General features: G+C 40.9%; 1 protein-coding gene across 1 annotated transcript; it reads right to left on the reverse strand.

Annotated features, from left to right (window-relative positions):
* Positions 1 to 14736: 14736 nt before the first annotated feature.
* On the reverse strand, positions 14737 to 16473 carry DEFB128 (defensin beta 128). Its single transcript, XM_004061625.4, is given in 3 exon segments — positions 14737 to 14833; positions 14835 to 14967; positions 16425 to 16473. Coding segments are annotated over 3 exon segments (279 nt in total).
* Positions 16474 to 21331: the final 4858 nt, after the last annotated feature.

The following is a 21331-nucleotide window of genomic DNA, read 5'->3' on the forward strand; positions in this document are numbered from 1 at the left end:
ATTTCTTTCTGTTTTAAGACTGAATAATATTTCATATTGGATACAGCCTAAGTGTTCAACAGATGAATGGATAAATAAATTGTGGTATATACCACCTGTTCTCACTTGTAAGTGGAAGCTAAATGTCAGGCCTCTGAGCCTAAGCTAAGCCATCACATCCCTTGTGACCTGCACCTACACGCCTAGATGGCCTGAAGTAACTGAAGAATCACAAAAGAAGTGAAAATGGCCTGTTCCTGCCTTAACTGATGACATTCCACCACAAAAGAAGTGAAAATGGCTGGTCCTTGCCTTAACTGATGACATTACCTTGTGAAATCCCTTTTCCTGGCTCATCTTGGCTCAAAAAGCTCCCCCACTGAGCACCTTGTGACCCCCACTCCTGCCTGCCAGAGAACAACCCCCCTTTAACTGCAATTTTCCTTTACCTACCCAAATCTTATAAAATGGCCCCACCTCTATCTCCCTTCGCTGACTCTGTTTTCGGACTCAGCCTGCCTGCACCCAGGTGAAATAAACAGCCTTGTTGCTCACACAAAGCCTGTTTGGTGGTCTCTTCACACGGATGCGAGTGAAATTTTGGTGCCATGACTCGGATCAGGGGACCTCCCTTGAGAGATCAATCCCCTGTCCTCCTGCTCTTTGCTCCCTGAGAAAGATCCACCTACAACCTCAGGTCCTCAGACTGACCAGCCCAAGGAACATGACACCAATTTTAAATCAGGTAAGCGGCCTCTTTTTACTCTCTTCTTCAATCTCTCTCACTATCCCTCAACCTCTTTCTCCTTTCAATCTTGGCGCCACACTTCAATCTCTCCCTTCTCTTAATTTCAGTTCCTTTCCTTTTCTCCTAGGGACAGGAGACGCATTTTATCCGTGAACCCAAAACTCCGGCGTGGGTCACGGACTCAGGAATGCAGACTTCCCTTGGTGTTTAATCATTGCGGGAATGCCTTTCTGAATATTCACCCACATTTCAGAGGTGTCTGACCACATGGGGATGCCTGCCTTGGTCCTTCACCCTTAGCAGCAAGTACCGCTTTTCTAGGGAGCAAACACCCCCCACCCCTTCTCTCCATGTCTCTACTCTCTCTTTTCTCTGGGCTTGCCTCCTTCACTATGGGCAGCCTTGCACCCTCCATTCCTCCTTCTTCTCCCTTAGCCTGTGTTTTCAAGAACTTAAAACCTCTTCAACTCACACCTGACCTAAACCTAAATGCCTTATTTTCTTCTACAATGCCGCTTGACCTCAATACAAACTCGACAGTGGTTCCAAATAGCCAGAAAATGGCACTTTTGCTTTTTCCATCCTACGAGATCTAGATAATTCTTTTCATAAAATAGGCAAACGGTCGGAGGTGTCTGACATCCAGGCATTCTTTTACACATTGTTCCCTCCCTAGTCTCTGTTCCCAATGTGTCTCATCCCACATCCTCCTTCTTTCCCTCCCACCTGTCCTCTCAGTCCCGATCCCAAGCATTGCTGAGTCTTTCTAATCTTCGTTTTCTACAGACCCCTCTGACCTCTTACCTCCTCCCCAGGCTGCTCCTCGCCAGGCCGAGCCAGGTCCCAATTCTTCCTCAGCCTCTGCTCCTCCACCCTATAATCCTTTTATCACCTCCCCTCCTCACACCTGCTAGCCCTACCCCACTTGCCCAGCAATTTCCTCTTAAAAAGGTGGTTGGAGCTAAAGGCATAGTCATGGTTAATGCTCCTTTTTCTCTATCCGAACTCTCCCAAAATCAGTTAGCGTTTAGGTTCTTTTTCATCAAATATGAAAAACCCAGCCCAGTTCATGGCTCATTCGGCAGCAACCCTGAGATGCTTTACAGCCCTAGACCCTAAAAGGTCAAAAGGCTGTCTTATCCTCAATATACATTTTATTACCCAATCTGCCCCTGACATTAAATAAAACCCCAAAAAGTAAATTCCAGCCCTCAAACCCCACAACAGGACTTAATTAACCTCGCCTTCAAGGTGTACAATAATAGAGTAGAGGCAGCCAAGTAGCAATGTATTTCTGAGTTGCAATTCCTTGCCTCCACTGTGAGACAATCCCCAGCCACATCTCCAGCACACAAGAACTCCAAACGCCTGAACCGCAGCTGCCAGGAGTTCCTCCAGAACCTCCTCCCCCAAAGTCCGTCCCCTTCTTAATCAATACGGAAGCTACCCACTCCACATTACCTTCTTTTCAAGGGCCTGTTTCCCTTGCCTCCATAACTGTTGTAGGTATTGACGGCCAGGCTTCTAAACCTCTTAAAAACTCCCCAAGTCTGGTGCCAACTTACACAACATTCTTTTATGCACTCTTTTTTAGTTATGCCCACCTGCCCAGTTCCCTTATTAGGCCAAGATATTTTAAGTAAATTATCTGCTTCCCTGACTGTTCCTGGACTACAGCCACACCTCATTGCTGCCCTTTTCCCCAGTTCAAAGCCTCCTTCGCGTCCTCCTCTCATATCCCCCCACCTTAACCCACAAGTATAAGATACCTCTACTCCCTCCTTGGTGACTGATCATGCACTCCTTACCATCCCATTAAAACCTAATCACCCTTACCCCACTCAATGCCAATATCCCATCCCACAGCACACTTTAAAAAGATTAAAGCCTGTTATCACTCGCCTGTTACAGCATGGCCTTTTAAAGCCTATAAACTCTCCTTACAATTCCCCCATTTTACCTGTCCTAAAACCGGACAAGGCTTACAGGTTAGTTCAGTATCTGCGCCTTATCCACCAAATTATTTTGCCTATCCACCCCATGGTGCCAAACCCATATACTCTCCTGTCCTCAATACCTCCCTCCACAACCCATTATTCTGTTCTGGATCTCAAACATGCTTTCTTTACTACTCCTTTGCACCCTACATCCCAGGCTCTCTTTGCTTTCACTTGGACTGACCCTGACACCCATTAGGCTCAGCAAATTACCTGGGCTGTACTGCCGCAAGCCTTCACAGACAGCCCCCATTACTTCAGTCAAGCCCAAATTTCATCCTCATCTGTTACCTATCTCGGCATAATTCTCATAAAACACACGTGCTCTCCCTGCTGATCGTGTCCAACTAATCTCCCAAACCCCAATCCCTTCTACAAAACAACAACTCCCTTCCTTCCTAGGCATGGTTAGTGCAGTCAGAATTCTTACACAAGAGCCAGGAACACGCCCTGTAGCCTTTCTGTCCAAACAACTTGACCTTACTCTTTTAGCCTAGCCCTCATGTCTGCGTGCAGCGGCTGCCACTGCCTTAATACTTTTAGAGGCCCTCAAAATCACAAACTATGCTCAACTCACTCTCTACAGTTTTCATAACTTCCAAAATCTATTTTCTTCCTCATACCTGACACATATACTTTCTGCTCCCCGGCTCCTTCAGCTGTACTCACTCTTTTTTGAGTCTCCCACAATTACCATTGTTCCTGGCTCAGACTTCAATCCAGCCTCCCACGTTATTCTGGATACCACATCTGACCCTCATGACTGTATCTCTCTGATCCACCTGACATTCACCGCATTTCCCCCATTATTTCCTTCTTCCCTGTTCCTCACCCTGATCACATTTAGTTTATTGATGGCAGTTCCACTAGGCCTAATCGCTACACACCAGCAAAGGCAGGCTATGCTATAGTACAAGCCACCAGCCCGCCTCTTAGAACCTCTCATTTCCTTTCCATCGTGGAAATCTGTCCTCAAGGAAATAACTTCTCAGTGTTCCATCTGCTATTCTACTACTCCTCAGGGATTATTCAGGCCCCCTCCCTTCCCTAAACATCAAGCTCAGGGATTTTCCCCTGCCCAGGACTGGCAACTCTTAACTCCCTCTTACAGTGGATAGATGCTCTTTGCTGGCAGGGGACCCTCCAATCCTTTCACCCTGATGAAGTTCTATTCTTTACTTTTATACTCACTCTTATTCTCATTCCCATTCTTATGCCACCCTCTACCTCTCCCCAGCTATCTCCACCACACTATCAACCTCACCCATTCTCTCCTAGCCGTTTCTAATCCCTCCTTAGTGAACAACCGCTGGCTTTACATTTCCCTTTCTTCCAGCGCCTACACAGTTGTCCCCACCTTACATGCAGACTGGGCAACATCTCCTATCTCCTTACACCTCTGAACTTCCTTTAACAGCCCTCACCTTTACCCTCCTGAAGAACTCATTTACTTTCTAGACAGGTCCAGTAAGACCTCCCAAGACATCTCACATCAGCAAGCTGCCGCCCTCCTCCGCACTTACTTAAAAAACCTTTCTCCTTATATCAACTCTACTCCCCCCATATTTGGACCTCTCACAACACAAACTACTATTCCTGTGGCCGCTCCTTTATGTATCTCTCGGCAAAGACCCACTGGAATTCCCCTAGGTAACCTTTCACCTTCTCGATGTTCCTTTACTCTTCATCTCCAAAGCCCAACTACACACATCACTGAAACAATAGGAGCCTTCCAGCTCCATATTACAGACAAGCCCTCTATCAATACTGGCAAACTTAAAAACATTAGCAGTAATTATTGCTTAGGAAGACACTTACCCTGTATTTCACTCCATCTTTGGCTACCTTCCCCTTGCTCATCAGACTCTCCTCCCAGGCCCTCTTCTTGTTTACTTATACCCAGCCCTGTAAATAACAGTGAAAGTTTGCTTGTAGACACTTGACATTTTCTCATACACCATGAAAATTGAACCTCCTGCTCTATGCAGTTACCCCATCAGTCTCCATTACAACCTCTGATGGCTGCCACCCTAGCTGGATCCCTAAGAGTCTAGGTACAAGACACCCCTTTCAGCACTCCTTCTCATCTTTTTACTTTGCATCTCCAGTTTTGCCTCGCACAAGGTCTCTTCTTCCTCTGTGGATCCTCTACCTACATGTGTCTACCTGCTAATTGGACAGGCACATACACACTAGTTTTCCTTACTCCCAAAATTCAATTTGCAAATGGGACCGAAGAGCTCCCTGTTCCCCTCACGACACTGACATGACAAAAAAGAGTTATTCCACTAATTCCCTTGCTTGTCGGTTTAGGACTTTCTGCCTCCACTATTGCTCTCGGTATTAGAATAGCAGGGATTTCAACCTCTGTCACGACCTTCCGTAACCTGTCTAATGACTTCTCTGCTAGCACCACAGACATATCACAAACTTTATCAGTCCTCCAGGCCCAAGTTGACTCTTTAGCTGCAGTTGTCCTCCAAAACCGCCGAGGCCTTGACTTACTCACTGCTGAAAAAGGAGGACTCTGTATATTCTTAAATGAAGAGTGTTGTTTTTATGTAAATCAATCTGGCCTGGTATATGACAACATAAAAAAACTCAAGAATAGAGCCCTAAAACTTGCCAACCAAGCAAGTAATTACACTGAACCCCCTTGGGTACTCTCTAATTAGACGTCCTAGGTCCTCCCAATTCTTAGTCCTTTAATACCTGTTTTTTTCCTTCTTTTATTCAGACCTTGTATCTTCCGTTTAGTTTCTCAATTCATCCAAAACCGTATCCAGGCCCTCACCAATCATTCTATATGACAAATGTTTCTTCTAACAACCCCACAATATCACCCCTTACCACAAAATCTTCCTTCAGCTTAATCTCTCCCACTCTAGGTTCCATGATACCCCAATCCTGCTCAAAGCAGCCCTGAGAAATATCACCCATTATCTCTGCATGCCAGCCACCCACCAAAAATATTTTTTCGCTGCCCCAACACTTCAATACTATTTTATGTTATTTTTCTTATTAATATAGGAAGGCAGGAATGTCAGGCCTCTGAGCCGAAGCTAAACCATCGCATCCCCTGTGACCTGCACGTATATGCCCAGATGGCCTGAAGTAACTGAAGAATCACCAAAGAAGTGAAAGTGGCCTGTTAATGCCTTAACTGATGACATTCCACCACAAAAGAAGTGAAAATGGCTGGTCCTTGCCTTAACTGATGACATTACCTTGTGAAATCCCTTCTCCTGGCTCATCCTGGCTCAAAAAGCTCCCCCACTGAGCACCTTGTGACCCCCACTCCTGCCTGCCAGAGAACAACTCCCCTTTGACTGTAATTTTCCTTTACCTACCCAAATCTTATAAAATGGCCCCACCCCTATCTCCCTTCACTGACTCTCTTTTCGGACTCAGCCCGCCTGCACCCAGGTGAAATAAACAGCCTTGTTGCTCACACAAAGCCTGTTTGGTGGTCTCTTCACATGGATGTGAGTGAAATTAATATTAGGTACACACAGACATAAAGATGGGAAAAATAGACAGTGAAGATTTTAAAGGGGATAAGGAAGGGAGAGGAGCAAATGTTAAAAAATTATCTATTCTGTACTATGTTTGCTACTTGGGTGACAGGGTCATTAGAAGCCCAAACCTCAGGATCACACAATAAGCCCATGTAACAAATCTGTACATTTATCCCCTGAATCTAAATTTTAAAATAAGGCTGGGTGTGGTGGCTCACACCTGTAATCCAAACACTTTGGGAGGATGAGGCAGGAGGATTGCTTGAGCCCAGGAGTTCAAGACCGGCCTGGGCAACATAGACCTTGTCTCTACAAAAAATAAACAAAATCAGCAAAATGTGGAGGTGCGCCTGTAGTCCCAGCTGCTCAGGAGACTGAGGCAGGAAGATTACTTGAGCCCAGGAGCTCAAGGTTGCAGTGAGCTGAGATCGTGCCACTGTACTCCAGCCTAGGCTACCAAGTGAGATTTTGTCTCAAAGAAAATAAGATAAAATTTTTTCTTACGTTGTGATATATATGCACAATGGAATTTTCAAATATATAGTATATTATCACTAACTGTAGCCACCATGATGTAAATAGAGCTCTTGAACTTTTTTTTTTTCTTCTTTTGAAAACAGAGTTTTGCTCTTGTTGCTCTGGCCAGAGTCCAATGGTGCGATCTTGGCTCATTGCAACCTCTGCCTCCCCAACTCAAGCGATTCTCCTGTCTCAGCCTCCCAAGTAGCTGGGATTACAGGCACATGCCACCACGCCTGGCTAATTTTTGCATTTTTAGTCAAGGCGGGGTTTCACCATGTTGGCCAGACTGGTCCCAAACTCCTGACCTCAGGTGATCTGCCTGCCTCAGTGTCCCAAAGTGCTAGGATTATAAGCATGAGCCACCATGCCTGAACTCTCTTGAGCTTATTTTTCCTGTCTAAGTGATTTCCCCACCCCTAGCCTCTGATAACTACCATTTTACTCTTTGTTTCTATGAATTCAACTTTTTTACACTCTACATAGAAGTGAGATCATGTCTTTCTGTGCCTGGCTTATTTCATTTAGCTTACTGTCCTCCAGGTTCATCCATGTTGTTGCAAATGACAGAATTTACTTCTTTTTTAAAGCTGAAAAGTATTCCATTGTGATTATGTACCACCATTTTCTTTATTAATTCATCTATTAGTGGGCACTTAAGTTGATTCCATGCCTTGGTTATTGTGAATAATGCTGAAATTAACATGAAAGTGCAGATATCTTTTCAACATGCTGATTTTATTTCCATTAGCTATATACCCAGTAATGGGATTGCTGGATCATATAGTAGTTTTCATTTTAATTTTTTAAGGAACTTCCATACAGTTTTCCATAATAGCTATACTAATTTTTATTCCCACCAACAGTGTGCAAGGGTTCCCATTTCTCCACCTCCTTTCCAACACTTATTCTCTTTCGTAGTATATTTTGAAGTCAGGTAGTGTGATGCCTTCAGCTTTGTTCTTTTTGCTCAAGATTGTTTTGGCTATTCAAAATCTTTTGTGGTTCAATCCAAATTTTAGAATTTTTTTCTGTTTCAGTAAAAAATGTCTTTGGAATTTTGATAGGGATTGCATTAAATCTATAGACCACTTTGGGTACTACAGATATTTTAACAATATTAATTTTTTACTTTCATGAACATGGGATATCTTTCCATCTGTGTCTTCTTCAATTTCTTCCATCAAAGTTTTATACATTTTAGTGTAGAGGCCTTTTACCTCTTTGTTAAATTTATTCCTAAGTATTTTTGTAGCTATTGTGAAAGGATCATTTACTTGATTCACTTCTCAGGTGTTCTTGTTAGTATTCAGAAAAGCTGCTGATTTTTGTATGTTGAATTTATATCCTGCCACTCTACTGAATTCATTTATTAGTTCTAATAGTTATTTGGCAAAGTCTTCAGGATTTTCTATATATACGATTATGTCATCTGCAAAAAGAAACAATTTCACTTCTTCCTTCCTATTTTAATGCTTTTTATTCCATTTTCTTGCCTAATTAATCTGGCTAGAATTTCCAGTACTACATTGATAGAAGTGGCAAAAGTGGGCATTATTTTGTTCTTTATCTTAAAGAAAAAGCTTTTGACTGTTCACCATTGAGTATGATGTTAAATGGGGCTTGTCATATATGATCTTTATTGTGTTGAGATCATTCTTTCTGTATCTAATTTGTTGAGTTTTATCACAAAAGGACGCTGAATGTTGTCAAGTGTTTTTTCTGCATCTGTTGAGATGATCATGTGGTTTTTACCCTTCACTCTGTTAATGTAGATAAATCTCACTTGATCATGGTGAATAATCCATTTAAAGTATTGTTGAATTCAATTTGCTAGTATTTTCTTGAGGTTTTTGTATCTCTGTCCTAGGGACATCGACCTATAACTTTTTTTTCTTGTATGCCCTTGCTCTGGCTTTATTATAAGGGTACTGCTACCCCAGCATGATTTCCAAATGGCTATGAACCAGTGACTGCTGTGTACAACCAACTTTTCCTCCTTTCAAATGGGAGTGTTGTGGTTATAACATTATAAAACAAATCTTGCAAAGTTAGATGGAAGGTATCAGTTCTAGTGTTTGATAGCACAGCAGAGTGGCTATTGTTAACAACAATTTATTGTATATTTCAAAATAGCTAAAAGAGAAGTTTTGAAATGTTCCCAACACAAAGAAAGGATAAATGCTCAAGGTGCTGGATATCCTAAATAATCTGACTTGATTATTACACATTATATGCATGTATCAAAATATCACATGTGCCCAGAAATATGTACAAATACTATGTATCAATAAAAAAGTTTTTAAAAAATAAATATTACATATAATATATGAATTATATAATAAAACTAGAATATAATATAAAAAGGAAAAAATACATGTAAAATAAATCTTCATAATAAAATAAAATAAAATAATTTGAAAGAGTCTATGAATAAGATTTTGGAGACTACTCTAAGACAGATGCAAGAGCAGGTACCAATAATTCTGTCTGTACCAAAAGAGTGAATAATAAAAATATAGAATTTCAACTTAATTTTGCATAAAAAAAGTGAACAAATAAACATGCATCTAACAATACTGACCACATCCACGTCTTCTATGAGTATGGAGGGGATAAAAGAATAAAAGAAAAAAGTCAAAGCGAAGATTAGATCCCCCTAGTCAGAGCAGAATTCAAGGCTTAATTTATCTGTTCAATTAAGTATATCCCTCACCCCCAATAAGGTTCATTGATTTCTTTATCTCACATGAGCAAATATTAGCTCTACAAAAGTTATTTATGACCAGTGCCTTAAATTAAGTAGCATCAACAAATGTCACCACAAAGGTTTCTCTTCTGTTCATCTGGACAGCATTTTCTACCATCATGACCTACTACAATTTCATCTATCTCATGAGGAGCTTCTTAAGTACGTCCTCCTCATTTATAAAACTTTAAATTTCATACTGAAACAAACGATATGCAATGCTTTTAGAGATCTTAAGATAATCTTTGTCTAAAAATTATGTCAACTAGATGTTCAAATTGCTACTGAAAATGGAGATGGAACACACACATTAAGTGAATTTCAAATGATATATTGGAATTACCAGTAGCTGTCATGTTTGCCCATCAGATCTGCCCTCAAAAAAGTGTTATGAAAATATTCAAACATTTTTTCTCCCTCTAACAAATTCCTAGCTGTTAGCAGAACCCTCTGTACACACACACACACATGGCATTCGGATCTAATTAGACAAAAGAAATTTCATTTGTGAAACAGGAGAAATACCTGAAATTCTGTGAAATATTGTCTCGCATAGAAAATGGAGGTGTTACAAGCCAGGAGAGATCGGGTGCCTATTTTCAACCTTCTTAAAGACAACAAATTCCAACCAAGAATTTCATATCCTGTCAAACTAAGCTTAATAAATGAAAGAGAAATAAAATCTTTTCCAGACACTCCAGTACTAAGAGAAATCCTTATTATTAAAGGCAGTCTTACAAGAGACCCTTCAGGGAGTTCTAAATATGGAAACGAAGGAACGATATTTGCATCTACAAAAACATACTTAAGTACGTGGCCCACAGACCCTAATAAGCAACCACACAATAGAAACTACAAAGCAACCAGCTAACAACTCCATGATAGGATCAAAACCTCACATATTAACATTAACCCTGAATATGAACACTCTAAATGCTCCACTTAAAAGGCACAGAGTAGCAAGTTCGAAAAGAAAAGAAAAGAAAAGAAAGCTCATCTGTCTGCAGTCTTCAAGAGACCAATATCACATATATGACACCCATAGGCTCAAAGTAAATGGTTGGAGAAAGATCTACCACATAAACAAAAAACAGAAAAATAGGAGGGGTCATTACTCTTAGATAAAACAAACTTCAAACCAACAACTACTTAGAAAGATAAAGAAGGGCATTACGTGACAATAAAGGGTTAAATTCAATAAGAAGACTTAACTATCCTAAATATATATGCACCCAATATTGGAGCATCTAGATTCATTAAAAAAACTACTTCTAGACCTATGAAAAGACTTAGCCACATGATTATATTGGGGGACTTCAACACCCCACTGACAGCATTAGATAGACGATTGAGGCAGAAAACTAACAAAGAAATCCTGGACTTAAACTTGACATTTGACCAATTCAACTTAATAGACATCTACAGAATATTCCATCCATCAACCACAGAATATATATTCTTCACATCTGCACATGGAACAGACTCCAAGATTGACCACATGCTAGGCCATGGAATAACTGTCAACAAATTCAAAATACCAAAATAATGCCAACCAAACTCTCAGACCACAGTGGAAAAAAATAGAAATCAATACCAAGAACCTTCAAAACCACACAATTACATGAAAATTAAACAACTTGCTCCTAAACCACTTTTGGATAAACAACAAAATGAAGGCAGAAATTTAAAAATTCATTGAAATAAATGAAAACAGAGACATAGCATACCAAAATATCTGGGATGCAGTGAAAACAGTGTTAGAAAGAAAGTTTATAGCACTAAACACTGACCTTGAAAAGCTAGAAAGATCTCAAATTAATGATATTACATCACACCTACAGGAACTAGAAAAACAGAAACAAACTAACCACCAAGCTAGCAGAAGAAAAAAAATAACTAAAATCAGTGTAGAACTGAATGAAATTGAGGCTCAAAAATCCATACAAAGACTCAATGACATTACGTTTGTTTTTTTAAGGGATAAACAAGATCAATAGACCACTATTTTTTGTTAGTAGATTAACAAAAGAAGTGAGAAGATCCAAATAAGCACAAATAGAAACAACAAAAGTGACATTACAACAGATCCCACAGAAATATGAAAGAGACTATTATGAGCACCTCTATGCACACAAACTAGAAAATCTAGAGGAAGTGGATAAATTCCTGGAAACATACAACCTCCCAAGATTAAACCAGAAATAAACTGAAACCCTGAACAGACCAATAACAAGTTCCAAAATTGAATCATCAATTAAAAACCTATTAACCAAAAAAGGCCCTGAACCAGATGGATTCACAGCCCAATTTTACCAGACATACCAATTCTACTAAAACTATTTCAAAAAAGCAAGAAGAAAGATACCTCCCTAACTCATTCTACAAAGTAGGCATCACCCTGGTACCAAAACCTGGCAAAGACACAACAAAAAAAGAAAACTAAAGGCCAATATCCCTGATGAAAAAAATGCAGAAATCCTTAAGAAATACTAGCAAACTGAATCAAAGAATACTAAAAAAAGACAGTTAATTCACCATGAGCAAACAGACCTCCTTGGGTTGCAAGGTTGGTTCAACATATGCAAATGAACAAGTGTGATTCACCACATAAACAGAATTAAAAACAAAAACCATATGATCATCTCAATAAATGCAGCAAACCTTTTGATAAACCCAACATCCCTTCATTTAAAAACCCCTCAACAAACTAGGCATCGTAGGAGCATACTCAAAAATAATAAGAGCCCCTATGACAAACCCACAGCCAGCATCATGCTGAATGGGCAAAAACTGAAAGCATTTCCCTTGAGAACTGGGAATGCTTTCTGGAACATTCCAGTTTTCTGGAACATTCCCAGGAATGCCCACTGTCACCACTCAGATTCAACCTATTACTGGAAGTGCTTGCCAGAGCAATCAGGCAAGAGGAAGAAATAAAAGGCATCCAAATAGGAAAAGAAGAAGTCAAGCTATCTTTCTTCATTGACAGCAGATTATATGCCTAGAAAACCTTAAAGCCTCCACCAAAAGACTCCTGGAACTGATAAATGACTTCAGTAAAGTGTCAGGATACAAAAGTCAAAGTATAAAAATTAACAGCATTTCTATACACCAATAATGTTCAAGCTGAGAGTCAAATCAAGAATGCAATCCCATTTTCAATAACCACACACTCAAAAAAAAAGCCTAGGATTTTTTTCTAACTAAGAAGGTGAAAGATCTCTTCAGATTCAGGGAGAATTATAAAACACTGCTTAAAAAAATTATAGATGTCACAAGCAAATGGAAAAACATTCCATGCCCATGGGTTGGAAAAATCAATATCATTTCAACGGTCATTCTGCCCAAAGCAATCTACAGATTCAATGTTATTCCTATCAAACTACCAAAGCCATTTTTCACAGAATTAGAAACAACTATCCTGAGTTCTTATGGAGCCAAAAAAAGAGCCTGAATAGGCAAAACAATTCTAAGCAAAAAGAACAAAGCCAGAGGCATCTAATTACCCATCTCAAACTACACTATAAGGTTACAGTAACTGAAACAGCATAGTACTGATACAAAAACAGACATATAGACCACTGGAACAGAATAAAGAATCCAAAAATAAAGCTGCCTGCCTACAGCCATCTGATCTTTGACAAAGTCAACAAAAATACGCAATGGGAAAAGGGCTCCTTATTCAATAAATGGTGCTGGGATAGCTGGCAAGCCACATATAGAAGAATAAAACTGGACCCCTCCTCTCACCATATAAAAAATTAACTCAAGCTGGATTAAAGATAGAAATGTAAGAACTCAAATTACAAGAATCCTAGAAGACAACCTAGAAACACCATTCTGGACATAGGTCTTGGGAAATAATTTATGACTAAGTCCTCAAAAGCAATTGCAACAAAAACAAAAATTGACAAGTGGGACCTAGTTAAACTAAAGAGCTTCTGCACAGCAAAAGAAACTATCAACAGAGTAAAAAGACAACATACAATGGTAGAAAATATCACAAACTATGCCTCTGACAAAGGTCTAATATCAAGCATCTATAAGGAACTTAATTCAACAAGCAAAAAGCAAATAGCCCCATTAAAAAGTGCGCACAAGACATGAACAGACACCTCTAAAAAGAAGACATACAAGTGGACAACAAATATATGAAAAAATGTTCAGCATCACTGAACACCAGAGCAATGCAAATCAAAATCACAATGAGACAACCTCTTTACACCACTTAGAGTAGCTATTACTAAAAAATCAAAAAACAACAGATGCTGACAAGGCCACAGAGAAAAGGGAATGCTTATACACTGTTAGTGGAAATGTAAACTTGTTCAGCCACTATGGAAAGAAGTTTGGAGACTTCTCAAAGAACTTAAAACATAATTACCATTCAACTCAGCAATCCCATTACTGGGTATATATCCAAAAGAAAATAAATTGTTCTACCAAAAAGATGTATGCACGTGTATGTTGATCGCAGCACTATTCATAATAGCAAAGACATGGAATCAACCTAGGTTCCCATCAACAGTGGATTGGATAAAGAAAACGTGGTACATATACACAATGGAATACCATGCTGCCATAAAAAAATAAAATTACGTCTTTTGCAGCAACATGGATGCAGCTGGAGGCCATTATCCTAAGCGAATTAACACAGGAATAGGAAACCTAATACCATATGTTCTCACTAATAAGTGGGAGCTAAACATTGGGTACACATTGACATAAAGATGGGAACAATAGACACTGGGGACTAATAGAGGAGGGAAGGAGGAGAGGGGAAAGGGTTGAAAAACTAACTGTTGGGTACTATATTCAGGACCTGAGTGATGGGATCAATTGTACCCCAAACCTCAACAACACACAGTACACCAATGTAACAAATCTGCACATGTACCCCTGAGGCTAAAATAAAAGTTGAAATTATTTTCTTAAAAATGGAAAGGCTAAATTCCACCTCTACCAATATGTTTACTTAATTTTTATATCTCCCATCTTACTGGTATAAAACCAGGAACATGGCAACCATTCATTTATGTTTGAAGTGTTCAAAAAATGAGTGACTACATCAATAAATGTACTCAGAGGAAAGCACAGGACTTTATCATGTGGGGAATCAAGTTCACAGAAGGAAGTAGATGAATCTTTTGCTGCAGGCTGCTGGATTAGGCAGCACTTTTTATTTAGGAAGAGTGGAGACCAGCGAGACAAGGGCTAGATTTAGGATTAGACTGTGAAAATGGTGATGGTGGGTAAGATGATGTAATCCTGCAGCACACTCAGCTTCTCACCAGAATGTTGATGTGGCTTCTTAAATGACACGTTTTTTCTCTTCTTCATCATTAGCACAACGTAGTTTCCCACTTAGACATCCTATTTCATATCTTTCTCCTACCTTGCATTTCTTCCTGCAATAGCCTGTTACATTATTGAAGCATTTTTTGAGTCTTGCCCCATCTGTGCATAGGAAACAACATTGAACCAAGGTTAGTGCGTAAGGAAGAGCAGAAGAGGTAGGTATATGGTTCCCCACAAGTCATGGCCTCCTATGGTCCCAAGTGAACATTATGCTGATAAAAGGAAACTCAGAGGCCCCTCCTTGAAAAATATCCCAAATTAAGGACATTCAAAAGCCCAGGCTCTCAGCCAATGTCCAGTTGCCTCTGAGAACATTAGAACTGATATGACAAAAGAGAAGAGAGAACTCAATTCCTGGTTATCAACCAGAGCCAAGTCCCACCCCTAGGACCCTGGCAAAGCTGACTCTCTCCACCAAGCTTCAAAGTCAGCACTCTCTCAGCTCCATCTCAGTCTCATGTCCCCAGAGACGGCTAACATGTCACCATGTGCACAAGACATGTCACCATTGGCACAACTCAGCCAAAGCAACTTTTGAAAGAACATCACAAACAAGACTTTTTAACTTAATTCGGTTTCACACTCACTGATATGGGCAACAGAAATCTCCCTTTGACAAGATCTCATGGGTCTCAGCAACAGGTGCTATTGAGAACTCCTTCCCTTAACCTGGCTCCTCCTGTCTGTCACTCATCACACGCCCCTTGATCTCAGATAAATGTGTTGCCCAGGGATCAAATTCAATTCCATGAATTTGGCTCTAGAGAGCTACATTGTCACCTTCTCAGAGTAATGCATTGAAATTCTAAGTCTCTTGTTTCTAATCCTTATTTGCCCCTCTACCCAAAATTTGAACAAGCCCAAAGAATAAGGTTGGAGAAGAGAGACATACTCTCCCTATCCTAAACTTCAGAATCAGGGAACATCTTTGAGGGTTAGAGGAGTATATTTTGGGGCCATAAAAATACAATATGCCTTCTTCCTAGCAAGAGAGAAGGGAACTCTCACTGACAGGGCTTCTACGATGAACTTTGTGCTTCGTGCTTGTAAGTTCGTGTAACCTGTACATCAAATAGAATCATGAAATATAGTCATTATACTCCTTCACAGATGAGAAAATTGAGATTAAAAGGAAATAATGTGCTTAATTCATACAACCCGTCAATGATGAAGACATATTTTAACCTCACATTGACATGACTCCAAAATGTGTGCTATTTTAATTACTGTTGTAGTACAGGCTGAAAATGAATTTGAATGGAAAAGGGAATGGCCAGGCTGTCAGGTGAAAACTGTGTCCAGCATTATAAAGATAATTCTAGATGATGAGTCCACGGATACCTTTGAAAAGGACTCCTGAGAGTCCACTATAGCCCTGACCTCCTCTTACCTCCTTGGATGCCTCTCTTCTAAGGCATAGACTCAAGTCAGGCAACCAGGAGAATGGGTACTTTTTTTATGATTTTGGCCAAATATAAATAATCTTGAAAGTCCTGTTCCCACTCTTACAAATAGTAATATCTCTTAGGATGTTATAGTACATTTGGACAAGTTACCTGTGAGTACCTCAAACAGCAGAATAATGAGAACCAGAAACAGCTTCATATTTACAGACTTCCCAAGAGAAAGAGGCAGCAGAACTTTGTCCAGTGGTCTGTGTGCCACAGGTCTTTAAAGATGATCCAGAGTTTTGAGAGCTATCAGCGCTCGGAGCTCTCATTTTAACCCACACAGACAGACAGGAATTCCAAGTCCACCCCCGTAACACACACACCTACATCCCCAAATATGGAGCTCACAGTCACAGAATGTTCCACCATATCATCCCTCCTCCCCTTTCCTCAGGATGTGCGCCCCTAGAGAGCAGGAACTATGACTTTCCGTCTGAGCTTTCAACCCATTTGGGTCAAGGTTGGTTGGTCGTGGGCCCTGGGTTGTGTGGGATAATCCTGTCTTATTCCTATTGTTCCAATGTTCCATCCGGCTACTGCAGCCTCTAACAAAACTAACCCAGTTTGGAAGATAAATTAAGTCATTAGTCAACACAGAAGCATATTCAACAATAATTTTTTTAATGTATAAAGCTTCTAGATAGTCATTCTAGGACTAAGATTGCTTTTAGGTTTGGCTAGATAAATTGATATTATTTGAGAGTTTCCCATAAAGACTTGTCCATCTAGTAGAGCAAAATTCAACAACTGAAAGTCTTCAAAAGATCAAATCTCCTTAGCGCAGCACTCAACTTATTATAAACTGGTCTCTGCTCTCCTCTCCGGGGACATTTTATGGAACCATCTATGTTTCTCCCAAACTAGTGGGTACACCTTCCTGAACCTTTACTTCCTTAATCTGTTTCTTTTCACATTTAAATCCCTCCTTACAAATTATATTACACTCCCCATCCCCTCCATATAATTGGTGCTACTGAACTCCTGGTTTTCCTTCAAAACCAAGTTCAATCATCTCTATATAAGTGAAAGTTTCCCTGACCCAACTAAACAGAGCTGCAAACTCTCTTCTTCACACCATCACTGTATTTGTACATATTTTTATTGATGATCACACTATGTCATGTTCCAATTATTTGTTTATCTGTGATAGTCTGCAGACCCATAAAGGGCAGGTCTCTGGTCTTATTCGACTTGGAGTTCTTTTTCTTTTTTTTTTGCAGTTGCAAGATTTAATAGAGTGAAAATGGAGCTCCCATACAAAGGGAGGGGACCCAAAGAGGTTAGCCATTGCCAGCTCGAATGCCTGGGTTTATATCCCAATCATTGTCCTTCCTGCTGTGCTCTCAGGCAGTAGATGATTGGCTATTTCTTTACCTCCTGTTTTTGCCTAATTACCATTTTAGTGAGCTCTCTTTCCTACCTGATTGGTCATGTGTGAGCTAAGTTGCAAGCCCCGTGTTTAAAGGTGGATGCGGTCACCTTCCCAGCTAGGCTTAGGGATTCTTAGTCGGCCTAGGAAATCCAGCTAGCCCTGTCTCTCAGTACCCCCTCTCAACAGGAAAACCCAAGTGCTGTTTGGGAGGTTGGCCGACGACCGCTCTAACTGCTTCCTCCTGAATTGGGGCATAGTAGGGGTTGTGCAGTTGAGATTTCCTCAGGAGGGGTGCCTTCGATGTCATTAACATTGGAGCATGGGCTAGCAGGCCAGTCCAATGGTCCACGGTTGCTCTTAGTCATGGATGGCTTCTGTGGCTCCATTTGAAGAATGATTTGTAGTTTTACAGCTTTGATTCTGGAAAAGACAAACTTAACAAGGAGGTTAAAGATACAGGGATTGAAATGTATGGCCTGCAGTTCAGGGGATTATTTCTTTGGCACGCTTTACAGGCCCTGACTATTTGATAGTTTTGAAAAGGCCTGGTCCAGTAAATAATAATTTGGCCATCTGATAGTTGCTATCAATGCCTAAGTGAAAGGTTTGGTAAAGGGTTTTAAGTAATTTCAATTGGTTAGCTGCAGGCAAAAGTATTTTTTCTTCTTTGGTGGCTAGCCATCCTGAGGGGAGGAAAGTATGTCCTCTTGAGGTTCTCCATTCTATTTCTTCTGCTGAGTACTGGGGCTTGGTTTCCTGGAGGGGGTTACCCCACACTAGGGGTCCTTCTATAAGCATTTCTAATGGAGGGTCCTGTCTTGTGGCTCTTTTGGCTTCAACATCTGCTTGGCGGTTCCCTTCTATTTCCCTTTCCTTTTTTTTTTTTTTTTTTATGACCCCGGCAGTGTAAGACTGCCACCTCTTCAGGTTTCTGTACAGCCAATAATAATATCCTAATGGCTTCTTGATGTTTGATAAGTGTTCCCTTGGAAGTTAGGAATTCCCTTTCTCTCCATATTGCTGCGTGGGCATGGAGAACTAGGTAAGCACACTTAGAGCCTGTATATATATTTACCCTTTTTCCTTCTCCTAATTCTAGTGCCCTAGTGAGGGCTATTAGTTCTGCCAGCTGAACACTAGTTCCTGGAGTGAGGGGATTACTTTCAAGTATTCCATTATCACTGACCACTGCATACCCCACTTTTCGAAGTCCTTTTTCTACAAAGGAACTTCCATCAGTATACAAGTTGAGGTCGGGATCAGTCAAGGGAACCTCTAAAGGGTCCCCTCGAGCAGCGTAGGTTTGAACAATTACTTGCTGACAGTTATGTTCTATCTTTTCTTTATTGTCTGGAAGAAATGTGGCTGGGTTAAGAGTTGCACAAGTGCACAGTTGCAGCACTGGCCCTTCAAGTAATAGAGCCTGATATTTAAGTAAACGGTTGTCTGACAGCCACAAGTCTCCTTTAGCAGTGAGTATGCCATTCACATCATGAGATGTCCACACGGTAAGATCTCTTCCCTGTATTAGTTTAACTGCTTCAGATACTAAGACTACTACTGCTGCCACTACCTGTAAACAATGAGGCCAACCCTTTGCCATTACATTGATTTCCTTACTTAGGTATGCCATGGGTTACAAGCTCATCCCTCAGACCTGTATAAGGACTCCTAGAACTATTCCTATTTTTTTCTGTGACTTATAAAGAAAAGTCTTGCCCCTTTGACAAGCTTAACACTGGGGCTTGGGTTAGGGCCTTCTTTAGGGCCTGGAAAGCTGCTTCTGCTTCAGGTGTCCATCTTACTAAATGGGTATTTGCTTTCTGAGTTTCCTTAATTGTGTATATAATGGTCTGGCTATTTCGCCATACCTGGGAATCCATATTCTGCAGAAACCTGTTACGCCAAGGAAGCTTTTAGTCGCTTTAGGGTTTTGGGATGAGGATCAGCCAGTATAGGCTGGATATGTTCCTCACTGAGGGCCCTGGTGCCTTTGGATAATTTTAGCCCTAAGTATTTAACCTGCTGTGAGCAGAGCTGAGCCTTTGGTTTGGAAACCTTGTAGCCACAGGTAGCGAGGAAATTTAAGAGTGCTTGGGTGGCTTGATTGCACAAGGTTTCTGAACGGGCAGCTAAAATTAAATCATCCATGTACCAAAGGACAAGAGTGTCCAGGTATGAGAACTGGCTCAAGTCTTGGGCTAATGCCTGGCCAAATAGATGGGGGTTATCCCTGAACCCTTGGGGTAAAACAGTCCAGGTGAGTTGAGATGTTGGGTTTGAAGGATCTTCAAAGGCAAACAAGAATTGAAGGTCAGGATGTACAGGGATGCAGAAAAAGGCATCCTTAGTGTCCAGGACTATAAACCACTCTGCTTCCTCTGGTGTTTGGGAAAGCAAAGTATAACGGTTAGGTATAGGTGGGTATGGAGCGACAATGGCCTCATTGATAATCCTGAGATCTTGCACTAACCTCCACTGTCCGCTGAGTTTCTGTACTCCTAAAATTGGAGTATTGCACGGGCTATTGCATGGTTTTACTAGGCCTTGGGCTTTTAGGTCCTTAAAAATATTTTGGAGTCCTTGTTGGGCCTTGGGTGTAAGGAGGTACTGCCTTTGGTAGGGAAAGGAGGTGAAATCCTTTAGTTTAACTCAAACAGGATGGGCATTCTTTGCTCGTCCATGTTGTCCTTCTGTTGCCCAGACTTCAGGATTAATTCCTTCCTCAAGCAGGGGGACAATAAAAGGGTGTTCCCTCTCCTATGTTCAGGTGTATAATGGCCCCTGCTTTCGCTAGAATGTCTCTCCCTAACAAGGGAGTGGGGCTTTCAGGCATAATTAGAAAAGCATGTGAAAAGTATAAAGTTCCCCAGTCACAACTTAGTGGCTGGGAGAAGTATCTAGTGACTGGCTGTCCTAGGACCCCTTGGATAGTGACAGATCTGGAGGACAGTTGTCCGGGACAGGACAGTAAGACTGAGAAGGCCGCACCAGTGTCCAGGAGACAGTTAGCCTCCTGGCTCTCAATGGTCAAGCATACCCGGGACTCTGTGAGGGTGATGGCATGGGCTGGTGCTTGCCCTGGGCACCCTCAGTCCTGCTGCTGGATCATCTGGTTAGTGGCTTCTGACTCAGAGGACCTTCGTCCCCTGGGGCAGTGGGCCTTCCAGTGATTCCCTTGACATAAGGGGCATGGACAAGACGGTGGCTTATTTCTACTTGGACCATCTGTTTTAAAGTGTCCTTGTAGACCGCACTGGAAGCAAGCCCTATTAGGCATTCGATTTGCCCAGTTTTCCCCTTTTCCAAAGCCTCCTCGACTAGGAGTTCTTAACTCACAGCACAAAATTCATGCTATATGCTCAATACATAATCACTGAATGGCTGAAAAGTACTGAACAAATTACTGCTAGATAAAATACTCCAACACAGCAATAAAGTTAATTATGGCATTTCCTTTAAAAATGCTGTTTACCACTTTTTGCAATTTCTAGGCACCTAATTATAGTAATGAAGTCCCATCTAATCCAAATATCTTTCTGTGACAGTATCTGGAAGAATGTTGGAATTTCTGAAATCTGTAGAAGTAGTCGTTGATGATTAAACTCTTATCACAACATAGTCAGGGAAAGAGTAAGGT

This window comes from Gorilla gorilla, chromosome 21, assembly GCF_029281585.2.
Source record: "Gorilla gorilla gorilla isolate KB3781 chromosome 21, NHGRI_mGorGor1-v2.1_pri, whole genome shotgun sequence".
In the NCBI taxonomy this organism is placed as follows: Eukaryota; Metazoa; Chordata; class Mammalia; order Primates; family Hominidae; genus Gorilla; species Gorilla gorilla.